Source organism: Phyllostomus hastatus, unplaced genomic scaffold (genome assembly GCF_019186645.2).
Source record: "Phyllostomus hastatus isolate PE091 unplaced genomic scaffold, TTU_PhHast_1.1 phas_contig_148, whole genome shotgun sequence".
NCBI classification, from domain to species: Eukaryota; Metazoa; Chordata; class Mammalia; order Chiroptera; family Phyllostomidae; genus Phyllostomus; species Phyllostomus hastatus.
Genome location: NW_025333607.1, coordinates 21,068,176 through 21,090,730, shown reverse-complemented (window position 1 = coordinate 21,090,730; position 22,555 = coordinate 21,068,176). Strand labels below are relative to the sequence as shown.

Here is a 22,555-nt window from a genome sequence, read left to right as displayed (position 1 = left end):
CTGTATGCACGTGACATGGATGATGTCTTAGATCTCCTCAGCAAACCACTGTGGGCAAACATATACATTAGAATCACCCTGGTCTCAGTCAGATAAGGACATGGTGACACGCTTAGTGATTTTAACTTTGTGCCCAGGAGTACAGAGCAATCCCAGGTCTGCCTCACTGACGCCAGACTCTCGCTGCAGCCATGTTCTCACGCGGCCTCCGCGTGCCGGAAAAGCCCCGCGATAAAAGCACTTTCGTGGGCCCCCACATGACACCATTCCCACCAGAAGATGATGGCGGGTTCTAAACACAATAGAGCTACAACCAGATGATGACACGACAGCAGAAAAGTATATTTCTAAGCGGACCTTATGAAAACCCACGCACACACATGCACAGACATTGAGAACCAGGAACAAAATGCTTATTACCGATGTAACTGATATCGTAGGTCATTGTTCCCGCTGAATTATAGGACTGCTGTTACTATAGAAGGAGGTTGACAGTGGCAAATGTTTTCTTTACGCATTGCTGTGCTCTGTGAATGTCTATGAGGAACAAGATGGGCATTGTGCTCATCTTACATAGAGGTGAACCACTTTTGGTGCAGGGGCAGAGCTGGGGAGTACACACGATATCCTTCAAGTTTGTGAGTCTTAGCCCATCGAAGTTCCCTGTGCTTTTCACAACGTCGTACTGGAAGGGCCGAGAAAGGTTTGCAGACCTCACACTTGTAAAGCACGATCTGGCTGTTGTCGGTTTAGAGTTCTTATAGCGAACCCCCCAGCCCTCCTGATGCATTTTTTTTTTATTGTTAAAGTGAAATATACAAAAGGATGCCATTTGTTTTATTGAATTATTGACAAAAACGGCCTGGCGGTTTCTATGGGTTTTATGTATAAGTCGTCATATCTCCTGCTTTGGGGCATTCAAAGCAGTGGTACACGGGGTGCTTGCGATTGTCCAGCTAATATATACACTGGGCTCAGTGTATGTATTTGTTTATATGATAGGAACTGGGTTCAGGTTATGGATGTGTGCTTGACATGACTGGGGGAAAGCGCTCACAAAGACAAACAGTGTTTCATTCCCGACTTGGAAGAGAAGCACATCACCCCCCGAAAATATTAGTCTATGGTTTCATGACTTGCATTTTAAGTGACATTCTACAAGCGCAGTATGTTTAGCATCTGGTGTGGCAAGATTACTATTTCCACATCTTTGTAGGCCATCCAACTGTTACAGGGATTTACGACACAAAAGATCACATCAAATAAATTTAAGATGGTGAGGAAGAAAACTCTGCCCGGGCAAGTGTCTAGCTATGAATGAATTACTGTGTTTCCAGCGTTGCTGCAGAGCACAGATCCACTGACCCCCGAACAAAGACTGGCGTTCCATACTGACGGCGGACACTCACTGCTCGGGGTTTATGCGTTTCACTTGCACAGCAGAGGATGGTCAGTATACTGTCCAGTAGGTGGGACTGGAGGGAGTTAAGATTTACAGTGGTATCGACTGTTGCAAAAGCACGGTACTAAAAATGTTCGTACTGCCAACTTAAATTCCAATAGCTAAAATAAGGTTGCTAAAAATGTTAATGGAATTGTTCCCTTATCGTGAAGCTATGAAGGTTAAAGAACCTACTTTTGATATCACTCTGAAGCAGTGCTGTGTTGAAACAGAAAGGTAGACAAATATAGATGCTTTTATCGAATGGGAGTGTGACATGATTTCATAGCCTGCCACTGGGTATGGCAGGCATGGCACTGACCGAGCCTCCATAATTTATATTCACTTTTTAAAGGATTTCATTGGGTCTCCTCCTGACCTTACTCAAATTGGTCATTTGAAATCCCTTACGCTGAAAGCCAGCCACACGTGCGTGCGATAGCAGGAGCGAACACTCGCTTCCACGGAAGGGAGGGCGGGTGTGTGGATGCGGCCGCACGTGCCTTCCCGGTCAGGAGGCTGTTCGTTTGCACGCGCACGCTTTCAGGAAGGAAGACGTCCTGCTTTGACGCGATTGTGTTTCATGTGACTTTCTGGTATGAAAAGTGGCCATTTTAAAACAAGCAGCCTTTGGTTATTAACAGCCTATACTCAAGGAAGCGCTTCTGACTTACAAATCAGATTTCAGAGTGAAGAATCAAAATTGATTTTATGAGTTTGTTCATTGCTTTTTCCCTTCTATGCAGAACAGCCTGATTTAAGTTCGATTTGTGATTCTAGAAGGCATTCGTGAAATACTAATATTTAGAACTTATTTTCACTTGGAATACTCTGAACAGTTCCTGAAGTATGTTTTAATATTTTCATCAGAAAACATTTGACGTGGTGAATAATTAATGCATGAACTAAAAAGTGCTTTTTGTTTTTTTCTGGGTCATATGAGGAGGGAATGAAAACCTCACATTTTAAAAACTACATTGCAATGCCATTTTTAGAAAGAGCAATAACTTAAAAAACTTAAATGTCATTAATTCCCAAAATAAAAGTGTTACAATATTTCCTTAAATCTCATGTGAGACACATGCAGTATATTTATAAAAGTTCATTCTGTGGATGTGATTTGAATAAAATTATAAAATAGCTAGTTTTTTTTGTTTGTGGTTTCAAACAACTCTATGTTAACAATAATTTCAGAAAATAAATCTGACACTTAAAAATTAACACTACTCATAAAAACTTATATTGGAGTATGCAATATTTTATTGGAGGATGAGATATTTGATCTCATTTATACATATTTCCAAGAGAACATTTTTCTTTTTTTTTTAAACTAGAGTTACCTCTTTTTTTAAAGATTTTATTTATTTATTTTTAGAGAGGGAAAGGGAGGAAGAGAGAGAGAGAAACATCAGTGTGTGGTTGCCTCTAGGCGTGGCCCCCACTGTGGACCTGGCCTGCAACCCAGGCACGTGCCCTGACTGGGAATCGAACCTGCAACCCTTTGGTTCACAGCCCACGCTCAGTCCACTGAGCTACGCCAGCCAGGGCCGAGAACATTTTTCTAATAGCATTTTTAGTGATGGGAAATTCATACCAATGATTATGACCTTGCTCTTTCTGTGAGAGCTCTCATGAGCTAAGTGCTTCTACCAAGATATTAGCCCAAATATTAATAGAACGCGGGCTGAAATGCGTCCTAACCTGTCTAACCATCCGTGTGCATTTCCTTTCAAGTCTCAAATATCAATCAGTGTGGAGGAATGGGAGGACACCAAGGACTGCAAGGAGCAAGGCCTTCCCCGAGGCAACCACCGCAACTCCACCTGCAGCGACCAGGCGGACCACCCCCTGCTGAGGAGAAAGAGCATGCAGTGGGCCCGAAGACTGAGCCGCAAAGGTCCAAAACACTCTGGTAAAACAGCTGAGAAAATAACCCAGCAGCGACTGAACCTCTACAGGAGGTCAGAGAGACAAGAGCTTGCTGAACTTGTGAAAAGTAGAATGAGACACTTGGGTCTTTCTACAGTGGGCTATGGTATGCGCTCTCCAAGTCTTGTGTGATATGGGCTTGTGGTTTCGGGCCCTTAGTCGTTGTAGAGCTGGCTCTCTCTTAGCAGGTGCAGGATGGCGCTTTTGGTTCACGGGCCCGTTGGAAGGGGTAGGGCCGTGTCCTGAATCTCTTACAGAATATGATGATGATGATGATGATGACATTAAAGTGCTGCAAGTTTTCAGTATGTGCTTAGTTCTCTAGGCACTGTGACGAATGCCTTATGTAAATTATCTTCACTTTAATTTTCACAAAAACTCTCCCATTTTACACATAAGGAAACTAGGTCGAGCGACTTATTACTTAGCTTGTTATTAGCAGGGCGGAGGTTTATGTCCAGTCCTTCTGGCCCCAGTGTCTGTCGTATCTACACCCACACACCCACATGCATCCTATTCTCGGGCCTGGAATGAAATAAATTTGAGGCTTTGGCAAGTAATGGAATGTACCAGCCACAGATAAACCAAATGTTCCTGCAAAATGTGTTCAGGTTCTTGTTATCCAGAAACAAAGTCCTCAAAAGCTTTCATTTAAACTCAGATAGAGCTTGGTCTGTCTCGATCATTGTTAGCCCCCCCATGTTGACCTGTGATTGCAATATAGACCACTTGGCACAGCTTAAATAATGCAAGGATAATTTTAAAATACATCACTTATTACTGCATACATTGTATTAAAGAAGAAATTTAGTCCGCTCAGAAGAAACTCGAACGATGAGGTTTTTGTCTGGTTCTGTGTGTGCCCAGGTGAGCCAGAAGGTACGGTCAAGTCAGCGTCGGGCAGGCTAAGGACAGAAGAAAATGTGTTCCGTATTTTCCCATCTCATCTTTTTTATGAAAGCCTCAACCTGAAAACCATACATAGAGAAAGATTTTAATCATTGAATTAGAGTTTAGAAGAAGTTAGCTGTGTTTCTTTGAAGCAGAAGAAAAGGAAACACATTTGTTGACTCCTCCTCTTTCCCAGGAACTGTCAGGTGCTTTTGCGCATTTCCTCATTACTCCTCATGGCCCTGATGCAATTCATGCCCCACTTTACCCTTCAGGAATGTGAAGCTCAGAGGCTGAAGACCTCGACCAAAGACAGAGTTGAAATGTCTCAGGGTCAGGGTTCCATAATCCACAATTATACTGCACTTACTTAGATGTAGCACCAACTCATCCGTGCCCCATCATTTTGATGTGATCAAACAAGGTCTTACAATAAAAAAACAAATTAAAGGAAAACAATCACTTTTATTTAAAAATATTAATTGCTCTTGGCCGATTTATCAAGTATGATAGTATTTCTCATAGAACTATTGTCCTCTATTTATGTGCACTTTTGTTAGTTGTTATCCAGCCACTTTTTGTTCCTTTGAAAAGTGCTGGTCAGTGGTTGCTCACCAGGTGTGGCTGTGGGTCATGACCATCAGAGCCCCAGCCGGTCCCGTTAGCTGTGAGTGGGTCACAGCTGGGCTCTGTGGGACACAAAAATGCAGGAGCACATGAACTGGCTGCGGGGTAACTGTCAGGGAACTCATTACGTTTCTGCTCATCAAACTTCCATCCGGTACCTTGCATTTCGTTATTCCCCATAGTTTTTTTTTTAATATAGTTAATTTAATTCTCACACTAACTACTCTTATGAAAGGAAGGAAGGAAGGAAGGAAGCAAGGAAGCTCTCTACCCTTTTCCTCTCTGTCTTCTGGCTTTCTCTTTCTGTTCATTCTCTCAACCCATCCATCCACAGATCCATCAGTTCATTCTAAAGCCATGCCCTGTACATGTCTAATCTCATAAAGATGATAAAAAATGGGATTTGGAACCAAACACATCAAGGGCTCCAGGCTCTCTGTGTATTTCTCATTCACAAAAATGCATCTACCGTTCACAAGATACCACTGGGCTGCTCCAAGCACGGGAATAGAACAATGACCTATTCAAATGAGATCTCTGCGTGCACGGGATCTACATTTTAGTGCCGGCCAGGACAATCCTTGAACTATTTAAGGTCTCCAAGCCCTTTGATCATTTGACAAATGGCAATAGTAACACCTGTCTCATAGGTTCATTGTTTAGGATGAATATGACAGTGAGGGACACCGGGCTTAGCCCAGGACTGGCATTTAGTTAATTCCACAGACCTACCACGTATCTATTTAAGTACTATAAGTATGTCTGTGTTTTATCCATCAAAGGGGCTTTTTTTGCCCACTTCAAAAACAAAACACAGTTTTCTCCCTTGGGGGCAACATTGCCCCCACTGAGGATGCGTGCTCTACAACTGGTATTATTGTGCACGCGTGCCTTCCTTCCTGGAGGGAAAGGGAATGTCTTCCTCATCTCTTCATCTTCGCACCCCCCCAAAATTACACATTCCCTGAGCCACAGGCGCCCGGTCACTGCGCATTGACCGCGTGAACAAGTGGCGAGCTTACAGGTGAGAAAACTGGGTCTCAGACATGAGCGGTTTCCTTGGGTCATGGAGCTGAGAGTGCATTCGCATCAGTGCTTTCACTGGTGACGGGGGCTCAGTGTCTTTTTACCTTTTCACTAAGTCCCACATACTTTCTGCTTTCGTGACCGGATCTTGTTGTGCTCCACGGGTGAGAGGGGTTTTAAATACTTTATATAACCCACGGTGGCTGATTGAATCATGAGTGATAATCTGACTTTTTCTGGGCAGCTCTGGCCTGTTCTGGGGGAAGGAACGGATTATTTCTGACTTGTTGGACAGGGGTATGAGGGACAGGGGAGGGAAAAGGCAGAAGAAGGCTCAGAGGGCTCCAGGTTGAACGACTAAGTGCTGGTGGCACTTACTAAGCTTAGCAGAAGGCAAATCTGTCAGGGTGAAGACAATACGTTAATCCGAGTGCCTGGAAAAATTCTGAGGGTGCTGCTGTGTGAGCAGCTGGCTTTTGGCTGTCTGGTGCTTAAGAAAAAGAAAGGAGATGTTTATACAGACCTGAGAATCACCAGCACATAGATTTTAATTAAATCCATAGGAGTGAGTGAAACAACCCCAGATGAAAGATGATGGTTGAACTATGAGAGAGAAAAGAACTCTGAGAGAGAACTCTGAGGGCATTTGCTCGTATGTCTAGAATGTCAAGGAAAGAAGCATTTTCTTTTAAAAAGCAAGAGGCTGAAGTGTCTAGAACTAAATTACCCCCGAAATGTGCCATGATACAATCACACGCTATCAGCTGGTTGCGTGTTCTATCATAGTAATGAACCTTCACAGCCTCACAAGCCCAGGTGGGCCCTGAGGTGGTCAGAGTCCCCCCCCGCCCCCACATGGTTACTTTCAGCCATAAGCTGTTTTGTCTGTTACCCCAATGTGAGGTGACAGCCAGTGCAAGAGTCATCGTTCTTGTTTCATTTTTTAAAATTCTAATACAGAAAATTGCAAACATGAGCAAACATGGGCAGAACAGCAGGAGGAACCCACGCGGGGTCATTGTCACGCTCCAGCAGTGATCAGCCCTCGGCCTGGCTTGTTTCTCGTGAATCCCACCCACTTCCCTCCCTTCTCGTATCATTTTTTTCTTGTTAAATTCCAGACATCACATATTTTCGTATTTACCTCTATAGTTTACAGCCTAGTTATGAACATAGAGTCAAACTTACACTGAAGATTTTTTCTATAAACTACACTACAGTGTGAGTAATTAAGGTTTTCTCTATGTAAATAACTGACCTTAATCTTTAAACATCTACTGAAATGGCTCTCACACTCACTAAAAATTATTCTTTCTAACTATCAACATAATTTTAACGTTGAATCCATGGGAAGATGCGTGTTTTTAACAGTGGAAACTGACGAGCAAGTCTCGCTGGAGGGACTGCGGCTTCGGCACCAGCAGACTTTGACATGGATGGTTCTAAGTTTCATGCTCTTAGTAAAAGAAGAAACGCCAAGCAAGGAAAAAAAAAAGAAATTCTTTTACGGGAGAACAGGGACTATCAGTTAGAGATGGGCATTGTTTGAATCCATCAGAAAGCCTAATTTCTTTGTAAAATAAGTTTATAATTTGCCTGATATAATGGATAAATTAACTAAGAACTGTTTTTTTAAGCTGACATGGTTACTTAAATCCTTTATCATTTTCTTTCTTATGGGAAAAAATAAACAAATTTAATAAAAGAATGCTATTCCCACCCATATCTATAATAGATACCGTGATGGTGGTAATAGTAACACCATCAACTTCTACGTGAAGACTGTAATAAATCACTGATCATTTACATGTAACTTTTCAACAAAAAATTCCCCCAAATTCTAATCAACAAGTCAGGTACCTTTTTCTAGTACAAAGCTATTCACAAATTCATCTTACAACAAATTACCAGAAAGGGGAAAGCCACTGTAGCTAAATATTTCTTCTGAAGGCTTTTGCAGCCTTGGTGCTTAGGAGGAGCAATAGAAGTACCTGAGATTGCTCTGGTGACTTCGTCAACAATTTGTTTTTTCAAAAGAAATCGACCCCATATTTATATTGTGTTTTTAAAATATATAATTTACCTTTCCCCTACATAAATGAGCACAATAATATTGATATATGAATCAATATATTCCCAGTACAGATTCCTAGAAAATGGATGATTTTGTGCTGTTTCTATTTCTGAAACTAATACCTTCTCACAAGGAAGCAGTCAGAAACAGGAGATGTACATGGGTTTTATGCTATTCTCATTCTGTACAGAGAATTTTAAAAAGTAATCTTATGTGTTTTTTTGAGATTTTATTTTTTTATTTTTAGACAGAGGGGAAGGGAGGAAGGGAGGAGGAGAACAACAATGTGTGGTTGCCTCTTGTGCGCCCCCTACTGGGGACGTGGCAGGCAACCCAGGCATGTGTCCTGACTGGGAATTGAACCAGGGACCCTTTGGTCCGCAGGCCAGTGCTCAATCCACTACGTCACACCAGCCAGAGCTGTATTTAGGATGTTGATAGAAAAAAAACTTCAAAGGTTTTCTTAATAGATAAAGTAATGAAGCTTTCAAAGAGGGTAATTGCTGAGCTGATAATGATTTATATGAAATGAAAATGTTTGGCAATGAACTTTCCATATCTTCCTAAATTAAAACTATAAAGTTTTGTTTCAAAGAATTGTATCATACCCTTCCCAGAACATTAATTTTTCAATGATATCAATATTTTTACATAATTTACAACTATATCTAACTTAATTGCACTTAAATATACACAGATCTCACTTTACGGCTGGAAAGCCAAATGCTGTGTGTTGACGGATGTGTAAGAAAGTGTGGCCAATTTGAATAAAATAAAATATTCTTGTCATTGAGAAATAAAGTTAATTGGTTGAGTGAACTTTTTACTTTTAAGATTTTATGATGGGTTGAGTATAAGTAGTCAGAGGATGAGCTTTCTAAATGCATTAAAACCAGAACAAGCGTTCAGTTATGATGCCTGTTCACGCTCTGAATTGAAACGGCCAGGAAAAATAGAAATCAATAGTGTGCAGACAAGAGACAAAAGGAAACATATGGCTTTGTTCCCCGAGGGGAGGGAGACAGATGAGTTAAGCCTTTTGCTGACTACAAGCCAAGCAGGTGGGTCCCAAATAGGAAAGCATAATCTGTGCCAGCAGAAAAATCCATCAACAGAAACCGATCCTGAGAATAAGGACATTAATGTAGTTACTATAGTATTAACTCTATGTAGGAGGGTACGGGGCCACAGGAGCATGATGAAGTGAGGATGGAAACTGCAAAAGAACCAGAAGGAACCTAGGTTTCAGAATTCATAATGCAGAAGAATGATTATCGTAAGATAAATAATATGTTTAAAATCGCGTAGGAAGTTTGCAGTGGACTTAGAGATAAACCTATAACGACATCCACCGAACTTCTGTTCTGAGGACCGCATTACATAGCACAGTGCCTCTCAGGGAGACTGCTAACGAGGTTCATGAGGGACATGAAATCATCAGTGGGCAACAGAATTTCCAATTATTTGGATTATTGGGCTTTGTAGGAGAAATAAGCCCTGTGCGACTGAGAGTGTTTTCTTTGATGAGGTATGTCTTGTAGTGACTACAGAAAAATATGCCCTCACTCTGGTGCAGAACCAATTTTTTTTTAACTTGCTTTTTTCCATCAGCATTTAAATAGGCTGTGGTGTCTCGCATCCTAAAATATTCTCTCTGTGTCTCTCTCTCCTTCTCTCTCTGTCTCACTGTGTCATGCTCTGTACCTGTCCTTCCCGCCCCCCGAATTTCCACCATTGCCATCGCTCCAAGCCACCGCCATCTCTCACCTGGGCTTCTGCTCTCTTCCCTGCTGTCCCTGTGTTCAACCCTGAGGCCCCGAAGTTCACTTCCCTCAGAGCAGCCAAGGTGATGCATCCACCAGGAAGTCAGCCCGTGCCCAATCTACCAGCCTCGCAGCCTTGTGCTGGCTTCTCGTTGCTTTCAGAATGAAATTCAAATGTCCTGTGTCTACAGGTCCACAAAGGCCCACAGAGCCATAGGGGATCTGGTCCCAGCTTGCTCTCCAGCATTGCCTCCAGTGAACGGCCTCTTTGCTCGCCCCAGTCCACCCGCAGGGGCCTGAGCTCCACAGCTTAACTCAAACCCTCAGCCTTTGCCATTTGCCAAACTTCTTCTTTATCGTTCCATGCCGACACCTTCCCATCACAACACACGATGAGCATTTGTGAATTGCAGACTGGTTTCTGCCGCTACAGGAATCACAGGAAACCTGGATGCGACTCTCGGCAGGAGTCAGGTGCTGGTTCTGCACACTCCGCATTAACTTTCAATCACGCTGATTATGTGTTGATAATTGAATTTGCCCCATAACCTGGGGGACAGCACCACTGTCACCCCGGGTTGTAGGTGAGGAGACTGAGCAGGGGAGAGGAAAAGAGTGGAAATCCTCGCCCACAGCCTCAGTGGGAGTGACAGAAGCGCCACCATCTCCACGCAGACTCCATGGCTTCCGGGCTGTGTCCTTAGCGGAGCCTCTCGGGACGCCTCTGCATTTATTATTAAGATGTTTCTCCGATCACAAAATGCATCATGGACACACGTTTCACAATTATTATTTCATAAAATGTACCCAAATAGAAGTAAGATTTATTTTTTATCAAATTACAGACTTTTAAAAATGATCTGACAATACTTCCATAGGAAAATTTCAACAACTGAAAATGGAATGCCCATGTGTTTGAATCCAGGGTCAATGAGTTACTTTGTAATACGTAACAATAAGAGGATAATTTTCTTTCCTTCCTAATGTGATCTGTCTCCATGAAGCACCCTAAGGCGGATAATTTCCACATGAAGCTTTTAGCTGGGTAATTGCATGTGCTAATTCTAGAATCTCTTTTACATTTTTCAGTATCTTAGTACATTTATTTCATATTTTCACAAGAAGAGCAGTTCCATTAAATAATTATGTCAATGATAAAATGTTCATTTCAATGGAACGATTTCAACCATTTTGGCTTTGCCAGTGTCACAGATCATGTACTAAGACACTTCTCATCCACTCACCAGGATTCCTTCGTAGGAAACGAGTCTTGGTTCTGGTTCATGAGCCAAATTTTCCAGAACAAATTCATTGTATCTACTAGACATGTGATTATATTTTTGGTAAAAAGTCTTATTTAGTCCTTTAGTCCTTTATCCCTAACGGGTGCCTTTGCCTCCACCAGTGCCCATGGTTATGACAGGGTCTTAAAGATCCAGAAAAGCTACCATTTTTTTTCCTCTAGACATCACTAAAACATAAGGTAGGAAACACGAACAGAGGTGAAGACACAAGACATGTGGCTGCTGGAACTAGATGGGTGATGAGCTTCTGATGTCTGACCACCAGGACCTTTTAAAAGCTCGCCTCCCAGTCCTCCCACCCACAGTCACGAAGGGACAGCGGGACCCGTAGGTCTCCTGGGCGAGCAGCACGCACAGCACGGCCGGGATGCGCGCCGCAGCAAGGCGGATGTGGCCGAGGGAGAGGGGATGGCTTTGGACTCAGCCGCTTTTTAAAATTCCCGTTCACTTAACCCTGAGGAGCAGTCAGTGAGGGGTGGGGGAGGACAGAAGCCGAGAGTGATGAGGTCTCATCCTTGGTTACCCACCTCTTGATAGAAACCATATGTCATCTTTGGCTTGAGTTCGTTAGCAAAATGTTTGTTCCAGTCGCTGAAGTCCATGGAAAACTCACCATCTTCAGGATGATAGATGAACATGAGCAGAAAAACAATGATGGATGCACTAGTTCCATCTACTATTGTATAATGTTCAGTTATCTAGACAGTCTTTTTTTTTTATTAATCATTGTTCATATACAGTTTTCTCCTTTTTACTCCCAATAGACAGTCTTTACATTTGCAACAGGCCAACCAAGTCACCCACAGATGTTGACTTCATCCCAGAACCAAAAATAACTATAACATCACGTGTGTGATCAAGGAGAAAGTTTGGGCACAGATACTGAGAAGCTGTGGGTTACAGTGCTTTCCTCCTGATGCCACCACTCAACAGTGTTTGCTGTTTATATAAGAAAGTTCAGTAATGCCACCTTTGTATAAGAATTTGAGTTCTACACAGCCAAATGAGAAGAAGGTTTTCTAGCATTTCTGAGTATTATGTCCTGGTCTCCAGAAGGCACTGTTCATTTCTGTTCCTTTGTACGGAGTTGTGGGAATCCACGCAAGGGGAGGATTCCCCAAAGAGCATCCATAAACTGCTTTTTCATGTGGACAGGTGACCCTGGCTGTCTCCGTCAGGACAACATCCTCTGGGCTGGAACTGGGCCTTATCTGGGGCAGGCTCACGTCAAACACTCAATGGAATTCTCTCTCCACAGTTCGCCATCTACCCCTGGGCAAGAGTGGCAGGTTTAGCAAAGTAAAATAGAGCAGTCCCAGTTAAATATGGATGTCAGATAAACAATTAATTGTCTACTACAGATGTATCACGTGCAATATTTCAGACATATTTATGCTAAAAAATTATTAGCTTTTTCCTCTTGAATACAGATTTGCCTGCCAACCCTATTCCTATGGCAGAATACAATTCTTTGTATCAACCCTGGAGATATATGCAACCAAATATACCTCATTGAATGTTGATTGTTCTCTGCCCTAACAGATAATACTTTTGCTGGCCGACTTGTGGTGGGTTTAGTTCTACAGCAGTTACCTGCCCTATCAGATAAGGACTTTCATTATAGATTTTAAAAATAGGGCACATCTATGTATCCATTTGAAAGATAATGGAAACTATTGTTTTTCACATTGTCTTTCATGTGGCAGGCTTGTAGTTAGAGGCACACAGTAGTAGACATTATTTTATAAAAATAGCATACACTTGCCAGGGCGGGGAGTTTCCAAGGCCAGCTGCACTGACCTGTAAAAGGCCTTTGCTCTCACTGCATGCGGTTACGTGAGTACTGACCTGTCTGTGCGGGTATGAAACACGGGTTCAGATTTCTGGATCCAAACGCACAACTGAGCCCGTCTTTCAGGAGCCCGGCTTGCCCACCACCGAAGCGGCTAGGAGGGCACGACAGGTCCAGAGCGGGGATTTAAAATACCCTCAGAGCCTAAAAGCGCCGCCCTGGCGGGGTTGATGCTGTTGACATACATGTCCACCACGTGTCCACGCACCTTTGCGTTTATACCGTATCGCAGCCTCAGCAGCGGAGGCCGTCAGCTCCCCGAGCTGTGCTCGCTTCCTCGCCCGTGTCCCTGCACAATGCCACGTCAGCGCTCCGAACTGGGAGCCCGACGGTGCCTTCAGAGGGAATGGGCAAAGTTAAAGCGACACGGCCTTCTGCTTCACTGTGTACAGGGCCCGGCAGGTGGAACCCCCGCGTGAGTGTGGCCGGTAGCGTGATACTGCGGGTGCAATGATTCGTAGTTTTAATTTTAACATTTCACCTAAAAGGTCAGAGGGTGTGCTTGACTGTGATATTGTTCTGCTACAGAATCACATGCTTATGATCTTATAATAACAAATTTTAATAAAAAGGGGGCATTATCGATGTCAGACCCTGTATATATATTACATATATTTATATTGCTTCAGAGGAAAAACTAATTACTGGGTCGTATGCTTTCCTGGCAAATTACAGTTCAACTCTGTTCCACGGGATCCTTTGCATCCTGCAAAACCAATAGTGGGCTGTCTGTCACACCATCAAACACACTTAGGACCTTCAAGCTTTCTAGATGCCGTTTTGTTACGTTTTCTAAACACAGTGGCATTAGTGATTTTTCATGGGATTTCCTGGAAGCACATTCCTTCCTGGGATGGCCATCTTTACCCACAATCATGTTGCACCATTACTAAAGCCTCTGAAATCAAGTTAACATCTTGTTTAGCTATTTCCTTCACAGAAAAACTTTCTCAGTGTAAACGCGTCAAGGGTAGAATATAACTGCGGTTGTTCTGAACAGAACCAGATACTCTACTTGCATCACCTGTTGGAACAAAAATGGGTGCCTGCCAGGCGTCCCCCACGGCAGGAACTTGAAAAGAGTCGACTGCATACACGACCCTCCTGTGGGCAAGACTGTAGCAAGTCCCCATTGGCGGCTCTGTGTTTGCAAGATGAGATGCTCTATAATGAGCCTCGTAATTTCCTGTGAGAGCGTAACACGCTCGGCACGTCTTTGTCTTCCAGATGAAATGAATGACCACCAGAGCACCCTGTCCTACATCCTCATTAACCCGTCCCCGGACACCAGGCTGGAGCTGAACGACGTGGTGTAAGTGGACCTCACATCTATGTTTATCTTTAGAAGCCACCGATTTATGTTTCTTTTTAAAAGACTTTTACTTATTTATTTTTAGAGAGAGGGGAAGGGAAGGAGAAAGAGAAGGAGAGAAACATCCATGTGTGGTTGCCTCTCACACGCCCCCTCCTGGGGACCTGGCCCACAACCCAGGCCTGTGCCCCAACCGGGAATCGAACCAGCTACCCCTTGGTTCACAGGCCCATGCTCCATCCACTGAGCCATACCAGCCAGGGCCAATTTATATTTTTATATTTTTATCTCCACTGTTATAGCCCCTATGGTTCTTGTGATATAAATGTCCAAGTCTAATTTTGGTGCTCAGTCAATAAAGGCATGTTATGTATTTCGGCATGACATACTAGAAAACACTGCAGGATTGTCGAGGAGTAAAAGTAGGAAATGGCAGCATGAATTCTGTATTCTGTGGGCTGGTATATAGGTGCATTTGGGGAAATGAGAGAAAATATGCGGAATAATAAGAGAACAGCTTAAAGAACAACCTGAAATATCTTCCACTATCTAGTTCTATAGACACATGATTTTCTGCCATCCAAAGTAAAACAGGTCAAGGCTTATTAGGAAAAGGTCAAAGGTAGTCATTTGATTCATCAAAAACTAGGTCTTATGTACATACAATAATCCGTATTGTAGGCATTGAGATAACGAAGTTCTAGTGTAACTTGAGCAATCACAGGTATCATGAAAAAATGCCTATGTGACAAATAGCACCAAAAAATGCACCTTCAAAATTTACCTTATTAGACTCTTAGGTTTCATAGTGACAATGTTAGGGGAAGGAACTTGCACGGTCACGTAAGTGAATTTAGAGGAGAATGGGTTACACCCATGCCTTCTATGCTTTTCTAAGACATCACTCTCAAGAGTTCACTTTCAATGAAGAGGCACCATGCGTTTGGTTCAAAGAACCATACATCACCAGAGGACCGGGCGTTAAAAAGCAAAGCCCCCAGACACAGACATCTGGAGTAGGGACCCCAAGTGCCGGCATGAACTGGTTTTGTGTTTACTGACTGTTGCCGTTCCTGGCTTTGTGTCCTCTTCCAGGTACCTGATCCGGCCAGACCCGCTGTCCTACCTTCCCAACAGCGAGCCCAGCCGCGACAGCAGCCTCTGCCGCCCCGCCGCTCAGGACTCGCGCGAGGAGACGCAGCTTTGATGCTGCGAGCCTCCCGGACTCATTTTTTTTCCTACCAGGATCTTGCTTGAAAAAACTCTATTTCTTAGGGAAAAAAAAAAACGTGTCACTGGCATGAAATACACTAGATCGGAATCTAGTCAAATCTCTCATATTTTTTAAAAAATCTATTCTCTTAGAAGTATAGATTATTTTGAAATTTAATGTACTGCTTATTGGTATTCCTATGAATGTTTGAAAGACATCAGTGGAATGAACTTTGAAGCCTAAATTAAAACACACAATTTTAAACTGGATAGTTCATTGTTTGACAATAATTCAAACTGTATGAGGGCAGTTTTAAAATATCTTAAGGTTTTATGAAAGTAAAGCAAAAATCCAGCTATATTTGGTGCGTCACATTGGACATAGAAGATCGTTGCCCCTCTTAAAAATTAAATGTGTTACATTGTATTCTTTAAACTTGCTGTTTTATAATACCAAGCTCATCACAAACGTCTCATCTTCTCTACGCAGAGGTTAATGAACAAACATGTTGACTCACATTTTTGTAAGAATCCTAGTTTGCTTTAGCGCATAAATCTGTAAGTCATCTTAACCTGTTTTGGTTGCCTATTCATTCGACACCACATTTATTTTAGAATCTGAGATGCTCCAAGCATGTTTTGTTCAATGGGAGAAACCAAAACAAATAGAAAGAAATACTGAGAACCTGACCTTTTTGCTAACTGAATGCCTGGCCCTCGCTGTCTGCCAAGGAGAATATAATAAAAAGCCAATACGGAATGTTCTCTTAAAAGAATGCCTAACATCGGGAAAATACTTAAAACATGTTTGTTGACTTAAATTTAATCCAAGAATTACATCATTAGCTGAAATATGCAGTGATTTTCACTGGACTACCGAGCTTCAGCATTTCCCACCTGTCTACACAGAGTGTTTCATTTGAGAGTTAACTTCAAATTCGAAGAAGCAAAATTATACTTCTAATGGAATACGAAGACATTTGACACATTACAAGTCCTCTTTTCTGCCTTTAGTATTGAAATAACCATAACAAAAATGGTATGTTAAAATCTCGATTCAATGTTGAAAAATTATAGGAACTCTGTTTTTACATTGTGAGAAATAAGCAAATAATAAATAAGCATAGGGAGTTTTGCCATTGGAATTGAATATGAATCATGCAGAATTTGACAGCTATACATTAAATATCAACCGACCTTTAGTGACACCAGTGCTTTTGTCTGTATTTCTGTGCCCCTTTCAGACAGAGAAAATCACAGGAGTTGCCAGTTAGTTGGAATGTGTTAAGGCAGAGAGACATCAGTAAATTTAAAAAGCTATTTTTTATAATTAAAATAAGAAGTAAAGTTTTGTAATTTACTTCTAATGTTTCTATTTCCTTTACTTCTGAATTTGACATTGAGTTCGAGTGCAACAGAAAATAAGACATTTAAGACTAGGAAGAGACAGTTTATGTTTATTCTTCATAAATAAGCACATACATTGAATGGAAAATAGAAGCCTTAAGGAGAAGAACATAGAGGAAGAAACCCTGATAGTCCCCACACAACTTTATGGAAATAAAAATGTAGAACATAAAATGTGAAACTATAGATTATAGCCATTGCGTATTTAGACTTAGCGATTGAAACGCCTATTTGTTGTGTATGTGTGTGCGTGTGTTTTTTTTGTTTGTTTTTTGTTTTAGTACTTTGCCCTGCTCTCCTTTTGGAATGACAAAACCCCCGAGAATTTCCTCCACAACAGGGAGAGCCTACCTGTCACTGTCTTTCATCAGACAGGGAAGTCCAGCTTAGCAACAAGTCACCGAAAGCTGGGAGCATGCCTGGAAGCAAAGACGGGGCGTGTAGGTCTGTGTCCGTCACAGACACACGGGGAAGATATTGGACAAATAACACACACTGACAGGGAACTCACTCGCACTCCGGGCAGAATAAAAGTAAGGTACGCAGTGGAGAATCACAATGAGTGTTCTGGTCTCGGTTCATATTTGCACATCAATAGTCAAGTACGACGTTTCTTCGAGCTGCCGTTCCTTCGCTTCCTTACAGTTATTTTTAGGAATAAATATAAGAATTTATGAATCTTCTGTTTCCTCAGAAGATCTCGAGTCCAGTATTTTTGCATTATGACGGTTGGCAAGACTAGGGTTTTAAGTTACGATACGACTATATTTCCTATAAAACTAAAAGTTATGTTTCATAAATTTTACAATAGTTATTTTTGATCATGAACAGCAGTCCAAATGCACTACTTGACACAATGCGTATAGCTTGCCATAATAATGATAGTTTATTCGTCTTTCTGTTATTTAAAGAATAAAAATATGCTTATAAAAGCCTTTAAACAAATCGTTGCCTTTTTAAAAAACACACTTGTACATGAAAACATAAAGACAATACAGTCAATAATAGTCCTTGTAACCCTAGGGGAATTGGTTCTGTTTATTGTCTGTGTAACATTTTGCTACCAGTTATATTGAATTGCTTTAAAATAAATAATAAAACTATTTCTGATGATGAAAACTCTTGGAGCTTTGTGCCAACATGTTCATTGTTCAGGCAAATTATGTCTGGAAAGTATAAAACTCATCGTCCAGTTTGCTATTTCAAAACCCAAATAAAAACAAGGTGGTGTCATTGGAAAAGGCAGCTGTAAATAAACTGTTAGTGAGTCACTTCTTTTTTTTTTTATAAAAGAGCCACTCTGGCTCACTCTTGTTTTTTAAGATTTTTATTTATTTTTAGAGAGGGAAGGGAGGGAGATGGAGAGAGAAACATCAATGTGCGGTTGCTGGGGGTCATGGCCTGCAACCCAGGCATGTGCCCTGACTGGGAATTGAACCTGCGACACTTTGGTTCGCAGCCCGAGCTCAATCCACTGAGCTATGCCAGCCAGGAGTGAATCACTTCTTAATGAATAGGCTCTGAATAATTGCGTGGCCAGAAGGAGAGTGGGGGTCCAGACAGGAAAGGAGCAAAGGGAAGGAGGAAGAAGAAGAATTGAAAAGGAAGAGGAAGAAAAGAAAGGCGGTAGAAAGGAATGTAGTTCCCAGTGGAGAATTCGTTTTCACAAAACCAGGGACAAGGTCCCAGTACACTATAAAGACCAGAGAGCACTGGTCTGGGAACAGAAACGTAAGATTTAAGGTCAAAGGCAGACTCCTGGACCCAGGGAAGTGGCATAGATGCGTGCCCCCCTACTCCTCCTGCTGATACACAGCAACCGCCCGGCTAGTCTCGGCCCCAGGAGCACCAGGGGACTTGCCCAGACGGGCAGAAGGAGGAAGCTGGACAGTGGTGCTGGGACGTGACCAACAGCGTGGCGGTGACTGTGCTGGACTGCCCCCTTGCCCTCCATGCGGCTCGGTCTGGCTACTGGCGAACAGCAATGAGCGGAGACAGGAAAGTCCGGAGAGAAGACCGCCGGGTGACTCACACCCCGACACCGGGCTCCCGACACCCCCGCAGTGTGGGCACCTCTCCGGAGAGCGCCTCCTGGTTGACGTGGTCAGCATCCCTGGTGGCCGGCAGGCCCCTCCGCCCAGGGCCCAGCTCTGCCCCAGAGAAAGAACCAAAGCAGCTCGACTGCAGTTCCGTGAGCCGCGGCTGTGCCCTCTGGGTCCCCGGCTGTCTTCCTGGGCAGCCCGCTCAGCCCTGGAGGGGGGCCTGCCCCTCAGGCCTCCAGCAGCTCACCGTTCTCAAGTTCCCTTCACTTACCACTAACCCCTCTGTCGTTACGTCAGAGCTCCTTAATCATACCTCCTTAAGGTATGAAGCCCAGGTCCTACCTTATTACGTAATAAGATTACATTTGATTACTCATATCGTAAAATGTTTCAGCGAAAACAACGATCCCTCCTTCTGAGGATAAGTAAATAACAGCAATTGTAGATGTCTTGGGCCAACCAACTGACACACAATTTGACATTGAAAATGGAGTCTCTTCTGATCACTTTTTAATGAAAACTAAATTGTGATTTAGTGGTTTTTAATGTTTTTGGCAAAAAGCAGGCAGTGCAATGACTGCCATTTTCACTGGAAACCATGCTGCTAAAAGTAATTCAGGGTCTGTGCTTGATTTATTATCTCCAACTAAAAGAGCAAAATTCCTTATTTTGGAGAACTCAGCATCCTCCCGGTTAGTGAGGGCAAACCTCACGTCTCACTTTAGTGTGGTAAGATTCATCCTTGAACTTGGAACCAGGTAATCAGCTCCCTCCACGTGTCCCACAGATGTCACGGACTCAGAGCCCCGATTAGCAGCAAATCAACAGCTGTGGGATCACCTTGAACTGTAAGTATTTCAGGGCACATATTTTTATAAAAGAAATCTGCCTGTTGAAAAATCTCTACCTATGTACCCATAGGATGTTAGCATTGATTAGGTAGTATGAAAAGTTACAATCGCTTCATACATTGATTTTATATTAAGCTATTTTGAGGTCATGCTATTGTTTTCTTTAGGTTGCTGAGATGTTGCTGTCCTGTGTCATGCATAACTATTAAAAGTGAATTATTAAGCCTCTGAAAGAGAGAGCTTAATATTTGAAAAGCCACTATGAAAATATATTGATGAGATAATATAGTTTAATAAGTATTTGGACTTTCCAAGCAATTTTTCTATGTTAATAGAACCAGACTTCCCAGACACATTTCAATATTCCTCCACCCCCTCCTTCTGTTACCTTTTTATACAAAACAACTGCCAAAGCAATGACAAAAGTCATACAACGTTGAAGCAACTGAGTAAAGCCATTGAACATTTTTGCACCTTAGGAGATAATTTTCATCTGAGACCGAAATCAACTGTGTGTCTGTAATTCTTCCAATATCGACACAGAATCACCTGCAGGATACAGACGTCGGTCATGGGTGAAGGATTTGTTCTGCGGACACAGTACTGACCACTTTTCTAGACTTGTCTGTGTCATAATCGCCACATCCCGCATCCTGCCTGCAGTCATGCCACTCACCCTCATGACGGCAGTGCCTTGGCCCCAGACGCCCAGAAGCTACATGGGGGAGCAGTGGGGCCGAGGGGAGAGGTGGGTGGCCACCCGGCACCAGCTGCCCGACCCTGGAGTCAGGCAGTGTGTCTGTCAGCTTCTCCCCAGCCACGCCGAAGTCCCAGGGGGCTCCGCCGGAGGGAGCCAGGTGGGGAGTCAGCACTCACCGCAGCTTTCTGGCGGGGGCTTCGAGCAGCAGGGAACCCCTGGTGGCCTGCGTACCGGGGGGATGACTTCAGACAGGGAGGAGATGGAAGCAGTCTGGGCCACCTCAAAATGCTGACGCAGTGGTTGCATGTGGTCAGAAACTAGACGTGGTTGACGGGAAGACTCAGAAGCTCAGAAGCAAATCTCCGATGAGAATCATTAAACGTGCATTCAGGTGATGATGTCCACCGTTCACTGCGCCATCACACCGCCATCGGCTCACGGGGTGCAAACGCGAGGCTCTTCTTCCACACGAGACAGACGAGAGATGCTTGAACACCCCCGGGCAACCCCGAGGTCCCTCTTCGACTTTTCTCCTTCATCATTCCCAATTCACAGCCGTCAGCTTCTCAGTCCTACTATTCCTACCTTTGCAACGACTCTCAAAACCCTCTGCTCTCACCCCTGCTCGCCAGACCAGGGAACTCACGCGCCAGCCTAGACCTGGGCTGCTGCAATGACCTGGCCCTCATCCGTTCCTTTCTCTAAATTTTGATCAGAAAGTTTCTTCGAACGGTGCCGTCGATGCTGAGTCAAACCACCCAGAGGCCTCTGTCGTTACTCTCAGATGACACAGCACACTCCTCGGGCCTCCCGTTCACCATGCCTCACTCTCCTCACTGCTTTCAGTCTTTCAAACACGTCACAGGGTTTTTCTCGAGTGACTTGGGACCACCGGGACACAGCTCTGTGTGTCTTTCCTCTCTCTTGTCACTTCTTACATGTTATTGTGAGCTATGCTGACATTAAACACCTGTGCAGACATACACTGATCAGATCCCAGATGGTAACAGTCCCCCCACCCCCGCCCCGCTAGACGAAAGAAGCAGCAAAGAACAGGTTGACAACTGAACATAGACTGAATTAACCTCCTTTAAGAGACAGTCAGTCAGCACTCGGTGTGAAGGATAAAAAAAACCCAAAATACAAACAGGGAACAGACCTTGAAATGCAAAATCAGTCAGGGGAATGCCCTCACTGATAACAATTGTTACATTTAAAGGCTTAGCTTGGGAAGAAGCACAAGTGCAAACAATTTGGAAGAGACCTAATTTGGTTTACTTTTGGATTTGCTTTGTGATATCACCATCTTGTGGCCAAATGTAAAACAATTTTCCATTGCCGACTAATCAAGGCTGGGTTTGGTCAGCAGAAAGCTTTCTGTGAACAGTCCATGGTGTGGGACTACACAGCACCGTCCTTCCAAAACCTGGGTGTGTTATCCACTTTTTCCAACAGTTATTATTACCAAGAAAGATCTCATTGCACTCTCCAGGGCTAACTTAATACTTTAAGAACGAATACTTTTAAAAACAGAAGTGACATTTGTACAAAGAAAAAGTGATTTTTAAAAAAGATTTATTTATGTATTTTTAGAGAGGGAAGGGAGGGAGAAAGAAAGAGAGAGAAACATCAATGTGCGGTTGCTGGTGGCCGTGGCCTGCAACCCAGGCATGTGCCCTGACTGGGAATTGAACCTGTGATACTTTGGTTCGCAGCCCGCACTCAATCCACTGAGCTACACCAGCCAGGGCTAAGAAAAAGCTATTTATCATGTGTTATAATAAGAACTCATTTAAAATAAAACATATTTTTACCTATACACAACGGAATACTATGCAGCAGAGAGAAAGAAGGAGCTCCTACCCTTCACAACAGCATGGATGGAACTGGAAAGCACTACGCTAAGTGAAACAAGCCAGGCAGTGAAAGACAAATACCACATGATCTCACCTTTAACAGGAACCTAAACAACAAAACAAACAAGCAAAATAGAACCAGAGACATGGAAATGAAGAACAAATTGACAGTAACCAGAGGGGAGGGGGTAGGAGGATAACAGTGGAAGGAAGGGGAAGGGTCATCACGGAACATGTGCAAAGGACCCACGGACGTGGGCAACAGCGT

At 43.2% G+C, this 22,555-nt stretch overlaps 1 protein-coding gene across 2 annotated transcripts in view; it reads left to right on the top strand.

Moving 5' to 3' along the window:
- The window catches only part of KCNT2 (potassium sodium-activated channel subfamily T member 2), a 197,293-nt gene extending 179,336 nt beyond the window's left edge, over nt 1–17,957 (top strand). For both annotated transcript variants that reach the window (XM_045817680.1, XM_045817677.1), the window contains 3 exons: nt 3,176–3,476; nt 14,135–14,219; nt 15,315–17,957. In XM_045817680.1, the coding sequence (XP_045673636.1) occupies nt 3,176–3,476; nt 14,135–14,219; nt 15,315–15,426 (498 nt within the window). In that variant the 3' untranslated portion in view covers nt 15,427–17,957. The remainder of the gene's footprint in view (nt 1–3,175; nt 3,477–14,134; nt 14,220–15,314) is intronic.
- Nucleotides 17,958–22,555: the final 4,598 nt, after the last annotated feature.